Consider the following 7365-nt stretch of genomic DNA (forward strand, 5'->3'; position numbering starts at 1 on the left):
TCTAGAGGAAAGAGCTTTTCATTTATGTATTTCTGTTCTCAACAACCAAAACTGTTTCAGGCATCATGGTCAAAATGCTAGCTTAGAAAAATAATTAAATCTATGAGAGCTACTGGCCGACCACTACTTATTAAAAAAAAAAAAAAAGGAAATTTCCTTTCAGCAATTTGGCAGCCAATTGCCAGACAATTTTTAGTTTCTGTTGTTAATTCTGGCCCCTGATTTTGAGTTCTAAGTTCTAATGTTCCTCTACAGATTCAGCAAGTTCTGAACATTAGGAGAGTAGAGAAAGATCATGTAATTTTATCTATCTTATTCATCAAGGAAGAAAATACAAACATACTTAATTATATACAACCTGCTGCTGGAAAGTACTATGCCTTTTTTCCTAATAGTAATTATGTGTATGCATTTATCTTTGTATTATAATTTATAACCAATCATCAGCTTTTCTTTTTACAACACAAAATTCACTATGGCAAACAAGTTTGTGACTGCAAACTTGTATCTTGTAGTTACCTTGAGAGTGGATCAGTTACACGGTCATATCCTTGCCAGCTAGAATAATACCGCACTATGTTTTCATGGTGAAGACTTGCAAGTTCTTTTACTTCACGCTTTACATTCCTATTTGGGGGAAGAGAGGGAAGAAAGAAGTAAAAAAACCAAACAAATGGCATTTCCCTATAAAAAATTAATACAAAGTTAAGTAAAATACATGATAAGTAGCAGCATACAGATAGTTTTGCATTAATTTAGAAAAAGAACATATTCTTCATACAAGTTCAAAATTGTAGTTATCAGTTCTGTGGGTTTTCTTTCATCCACTCAATTATTCAGAGCGCTAAAATGCTGTAACCACATTCGAAATGAAAGCCCCACTCAAAAAAAGCTGAAAAAAACAAATAGTTGTAATTACATTAGGTAGCCAAACACAATGTAGCAAACACACCTTTTCACCTCTGTGAAGTGCGTTTCCATATACAGAAGTCAGTGTAAATACTACTGAAGAACTATTACTGTATTTGGGCTACACTCACAGTCTTTATTTGAAGAATCAGTAGAATTTTTTTAGTATAGTTCTCAGGATTGTAATACAAATGAAAACAACATATATTTGTGAAGAACACAAGAATTTGAAGGGTAGTTACGGAACGTAAGGGACAAGTATCTCCAACTACTTGAAACTTTTCAAATAGATGACCTAAAAGAAATTAAAGTTCTTCAGCTGCTGATAAAATACTCCATCAGGTACTGGTTACAGAAAATTAATTAAAAAAAAATAAGATCATCATTGTCTCTAGAGATTTATAAAGTAAAAGTGTGAGAATAATGACTACATGAATTGTATACAAAGCATTTTTCAATTACAACCCACAAAATATATTACCTTGATTTTTCTCTATTTTCCCTGATTATAGTTGTTATGCATTATTGACATGTAAACTTTCCATGTAACCTGTCAAAAGTAACACTGCTTTCAATGTTTTATTAATCAGCAAGTTTTCTTCAAACACATTTTGCAGTATTAATAACCAGAGAACTTGTGTGTTCAGGGAAAGTAGAACTTAAATCTACTTTTTTAAAGGTGCATCTGACATTATTCCAGTGCATGCAAAAATTAACGAAGTCGCATGCCATTTTCAGCTTCACTTAGAAATAAAGAACATGGTTTACTGGAAAGAATAGAGAATAATTAAAGTTGCTTAAATTCTCCTAAGATTAGTACAGAGACAAAGCAAAGTACTAAAATGTTGATTAAGGTTGTCCTAAAATATAAACCAGAAGTAAATATATAATACATACTCTGTGAAGCAAACTCGTTTGACTGCATAGGTTTGCTCATCCAGCTTTCCTGTTGCTTTGAAAACATTTCCAAAACCACCTTCACCAATAGCCTTTATATTTTTAAAACTCCCAAGAAATCTTTAAAAAAAAAAGATATGTAAATTAAATATACTTAACATTAAATGTATAAGATATAAAAATTATCCTGACAGATCTAATACATCTGCTGAAGTATCATTCTACAGAGATCACTCAACACCTAAATCATAGTCTTGAAGATTAAAAAAACCGAAGGAAACTGACCCTTGAAAGCATGTATGGTAGTTACCCTCACATCTTCACACAAATGATTTTTGGTTGTAAGCATTAAATATTGTTGCCTGTCAGTTCCTATACTGTATCTGAAATTTTCAGAAAAAAATAAATCTCAAGTACCAATTTTCTTTGAAAATTTTTACAGCAGTGTTTCCACACTCTATTATAAATAAACAGACAAATCTAGACCACTGTGTACTGTAACTGGCATACAGATCTTATTAAAAAAAATACCCTTCTTACCTTTTATTCACAGTACATGGACTTTCATTATTCTCGCTGGTATTTATGTCCAAATCTTCATCTGAATCTGACATCTTTTTTTTCTCTTCCTTGTTTTTTGCATTATCAAAATTAGGTGCCAATTTTCTTCAGCAAGGATAAAAGCAAAATTTATAATGAGCCATTTTTCTAATATGTCCCGAGAAAAGAAACGTACCTCCCAGCAGTGGCATTTCTTTGCTAGATATAGAAACACTGAAGTGGTTTGCAATATGCTTTATGGGAGATAGCAACCTAGAAATAAACACGTACCTTTTGGATTTCAGGGCAGCACTTTGTGCATGTCTCTACATGAAAAAGAAAAATAAAAACCTAACTGAGATATCCTGAATATTTTCACTATATTTACTTTAAAATGTGCCTGAGAATGTATGTAGGAATTGTCTATAAATGTGTTACATAAACAACATTGTAAGAATGAAGCCATATCTTAGCTTAAATTTTTCACATATGCTATGTATAACATCATTCTTCCCACAGAAAAACGCAAGCTTAGTTTGATCCCCTTTCTTGGGAGTACTGCCCATTTGGTCACCAGTACATAAATTGGGTCCACAGTACAGAAATAAATGACTAACTGTTAACACTAAGAAAGTACTGAATATTCTGAGGAAAAATGCCCATGATTTTCAGTGATTAGAGGATAAAAGAACAAACTGAGGCTATACTCTGACAAGAAGCTTGCTCTAGTCAGCATCTAAAATGTAGTTATGAGGAAAACCATCTTCATACTATACCTGAGAAGGTGAAGAGTTTTCACATAACACCATGTCTTCCATTTTTCTTACCAGCTTCGCATCTGAGTCTTCAAAGTAAATACTGCTGCTATTGAAAAATAACAGACTAGTTTTAGGTGAAAGTGACACAATCATAAATAAAATTATTGCCACAAGATAAAAAGAAACAAAACCTGAAAAAGCATTAACAATCATGACTGATTTAAAACTACAAAACTTTATTTTGGAAAGCTAATAAAAGAATAACATATTGTAATATAATCTTCTATTTCTATGATATGATATCATATTATTGTGTGTATATATACGCGCGCACACACATATATATATGATGTGATATATATTGTACTATATCCTTTAATTAAATAGGTTAAATACAGAGGTTTGTTTCAATGCAGTGCAGCCACCTCTAGCATCGTACCTATCATCTTGCTTTACAATCACACAAAGAACATAAAATAAGTGGTAGTGGCACTACAGTCAAATTAACTGCTGGACACAAGAGGCTTGACCTAGGGTTCCCAAATTACAAATGAAACTTCATGCATGTTCATTTGCTTTTGCTAAGCAAATTTTCCCTTTGGTGGAAACTAAAACTCATGGAGAATCAAAACGTGAAAAAATAAAGAAAGCAGAATGTGGAGCACAGTAAAGTACTGAAATTGAATTATACTGAGTACACAAGAGTGTCACTATAGGAAAATGAGTGTTAAAAATGGCATGAAACAATGGTACTGAATGAGGCAGGTTATTCCATTTACATCACAGTAAAAATACTTCTAAAAGAATTATGGCAAAATATAAATATATCAGAAAGCTCTAAAATTATTATAAGGTAACCCATAAGAATTCAAAATTGCACAAGTAAAACAAATTTTGCTCTGAAGTCTAAGAAATATAATTCCAAATTAAATTGCATTAAATTGCAATAAAGAAGCTATGACAGATTTTATTTAGGACCAGATCACATGACCCTCTAAAATTAGTAAATAAATTTTGTTATCACATTATCAGTGAACCCAACTTACTCCGAGTCACACCGAGTTAGCACTTCAGAGGAATTACTGTGCTCACTAAATGTAGAATTGCAGTTAGATTTTTCATTTCCCACCTAAAAAAAGAAAAAACAAGAATGGTTACAAAAATCACCAAAAAAATCCCTAGTCCAAAAAAAAGCCATTCTAAGAGGAAGGAGGGAAGATTAAAAGGTCCTAAGTGGAAGCTGTTAACTGCTCTGAGCATTCAAAGCCCTGCAGAAGAAAGGCATCTGCCTAACTTGTACACAGAGTGGTAAAACAGGGGGCTCTGTCGCAGCGAGCATTTTCCCACTCACATTGTGGCTATATAGACACATTGGCAGAAGTAGAGTCTGAGATCTGCTGAAAATCAGGATAAGAATAACAGTTATTAAAAGCAAATGTTTTCACTGTTTACTGCATATGCAATTGTCTGTCTGTTTCACAACACAGTTTTTGATCCAACAGTAGGCAGTAAGAGACTGATGTTCGTAGCCAGTCAGCTTGACAGCACTTCACACAGGAGACAACCAGTGTATTACAGCAGTTAGGATTCAGAAGCTTTTAATGTATGTGCACCCTTGAATGATAATGTATCAGACCATATTCTGAAATTCACAGAGATATCAACTGAAATTTTTTGTAATCCAGCATGAATATAGAAACACAACATAAATTTCACCAACAGAATCCTGTAGTCCAACCAACCCACCAAAATATGGGTTGTTTCCCTCTTAAGTGGAATCCCTAGACTATGCTTTTAAATACAGTGAGAAAATCTGTTCAAAGATAAAAGATGCACGAATTAAATTTTTGTCTTAAAACTAAACATAGCACGTACTGTTAGAGCACCTTCCTTCTCTAGCGTCTTAAATGCTTGTTTTGCAGCAGCTTGTTTTGCAACACCAAGTGAAGGTCCGGTGCCAATTCCCCGCACAAAACCATTAACTGTACAGCTACAAGAAAACCTGTAAAATATAACAGGGATTAAAATCTTATATCCCATATGACAAATCATTAAATTAAGACTTCAAACAGTACAGTCAATTGACATTGTAGAGTGGAAATCAAACATACATCTTCAGGAGAGTGTTTCAAATATATGTTTACTCTAATTAATAATGGCAGAGAACTAATTTGACATGCTTTCAAAATAACCAGTTTTCAGAGAATGAATATTTACCACTTTTTAAGGTTGAACTCCTCAAAGCATCACAAGTTATCCGTAGTTTAGGTTTTAAAATGGCTGATTTTGCAGGGGAAGAGAGGAGTTTTCCAGCCAATATTGTCAAGAAAATTAAAATATGTAGATATTCTTGATCATCCCCCAGCTGTCATTAACTGGAACATTTCTAAGACTCACTGACTGCAATACATACAGAAGGAGACACAAACAGGCTCTCCTTGGCATTCGGTTCCTAGGGGTCTGCAGAATACATGCCAAAAGGTCCACAGAGGTGCCAGAGCTATAACCAAGATAACTGACCGCTTGTCAATACTGACTACTATGTTACCATCATGCCATCTCTTCTCCCAGCTGAGCAACCTCAGTCCTCTTAGCGTCTCGTCCTATGCTGCATCCTTCAAATCCTCAACCACCTTAATGGCCCTCCACTGGATTTTCTCCAGACTACCGCCAAATTTCTATTGTATTTCTAAAGATCCATCTAATGCTACTCAGGGTAACTAACTGCAGTGTTAGTAAACACAAAGAAGTATTAAAGGCAAGTACAAAGGCAAAGTACATCTTACGTGGGAGCATGGTCATCTCCAGTACGTTTTATGTTAGTATAATCAACTAAACAATGTGTCCTTTGTGAATACACATTTAGTAGGCTGACATAGTCATGGGCTGATGCAGGTAATAAGGTCACTGGAGATGTTGTTAATTCTGCCGCCTGGATATTTGAAGGATTCTCTGGCTATAACAGAAACAAAATAGGTAACTTAAAAACTTAAGTTTAGTAAACAGATTAAGATACAGTGCACAATATCTAACACAACTTTAAGGTTTGTCAACATTTCGAAATATTTTTAAGAAATCCCAGGTTTTCATTAAAGGAGTCCCTTGTGGCAAAGGGCAGCCATCCCAACCCAGAATTACTACATACTGAATTTCCAAAGAGATATAAATCCAGTTTTCCAATTATTGTATCAATATCCTTAACAACCTATCACTATGTTTCCTCCCACCTCTGCTTAAGAAAAGACAGGGAACATGCTGTGAAATGTCTCAAAAAATAGTGAATGCTGCCTTCTGAATTTTCTCACAGCATTAGGAGAGCCAAGAGAAGGGAATGGCAGCAGGATGTTGTTGTTACCACCATTAGCAAGGGTTGCAAATGCTCCTGTGCACATACAAGAGGGGAAAGCAGGACTTTTCAGCTGTCTTATGATGAGGCAGCATTAATAATAAATTAGCAAATGTGCAGCAAGTGTGTTGAAGTAATGATGGTGACACAGTAGAAAGCATATGGAAACAGGTAAGGAAGGTTTTCACTCAAAGGGTGCTAAGAAGCATTCAGAGTCAAAAATAAAAATAAAGAATGGCTATCACAAAACACATGGCAGAAAACAGAGGAGCAAAATTCAAACCTAAACTAAATCAAGGAAGGATAAAGAGCATAGAATCAGCTATACCATAAAGGACATAATGACAAGGAAACAAGATTAATCAGATCAAGTGAAGATAGGCAATTTTATGAGCAGAGTGGCAACAAACACACAGAACAATGTCATGAAAATGTTTTGAAGACATCGAATTTGTGAACAGTTGTCAAAATGAAGAAGGAGCACTGTCCACTCTGGATATACCAAGGCAGCTTAACAAAGGCAAATACATTTCCTCATCCTATAACAGCAGAGGAAGAAAAAAATCTTGATGTTATACACCAACCCAGTAGAAGAACAATAAGGAAAATAGTTCAGTGATAAAAAGTAGAAAAGGACTGAATAATACAGAACAAAGACCAAAAAAAAATTATAAACTCTTCCAAATTAAAGAAAACAAATGATTTTAGAGATTAATCTTCAATTTTTATTAGCAAAAAAAAGAAAATCCTGCAGTTTACCCACCTGTTTCTCAATCATTTCCCAGCTATTTTTTGCTGCGACTGCTTTTGCTTCCTTCTTATTTTTACCAGTGCCGGTACCATATTCTACATTGTCTATTTTAACCACAACTGTGAACCTGCAATGAAGGAAATGTTACTTTTTTTTTTCTAAAA

The 7365-nt window shown here is 34.2% G+C and overlaps 1 protein-coding gene across 1 annotated transcript in view; it reads right to left on the reverse strand.

The window, feature by feature from the left end:
- Positions 1-515: 515 nt before the first annotated feature.
- LOC104537934 (interferon-induced, double-stranded RNA-activated protein kinase-like) overlaps positions 516-7365 on the reverse strand; it is a 9985-nt gene continuing 3135 nt past the window's right edge. The window contains exons 2-10 of the mRNA XM_010180957.1: positions 7214-7328; positions 5891-6060; positions 4980-5106; positions 4151-4233; positions 3123-3210; positions 2638-2672; positions 2347-2472; positions 1807-1926; positions 516-627 (exon numbers count right to left, since the gene is read on the reverse strand). Coding sequence (XP_010179259.1) covers positions 516-627; positions 1807-1926; positions 2347-2472; positions 2638-2672; positions 3123-3210; positions 4151-4233; positions 4980-5106; positions 5891-6060; positions 7214-7328 — 976 coding nt within the window. The remainder of the gene's footprint in view (positions 628-1806; positions 1927-2346; positions 2473-2637; positions 2673-3122; positions 3211-4150; positions 4234-4979; positions 5107-5890; positions 6061-7213; positions 7329-7365) is intronic.

The sequence above is a fragment of the Mesitornis unicolor genome, unplaced genomic scaffold, assembly GCF_000695765.1.
Source record: "Mesitornis unicolor isolate BGI_N332 unplaced genomic scaffold, ASM69576v1 scaffold18043, whole genome shotgun sequence".
Lineage (NCBI taxonomy): Eukaryota > Metazoa > Chordata > Aves > Mesitornithiformes > Mesitornithidae > Mesitornis > Mesitornis unicolor.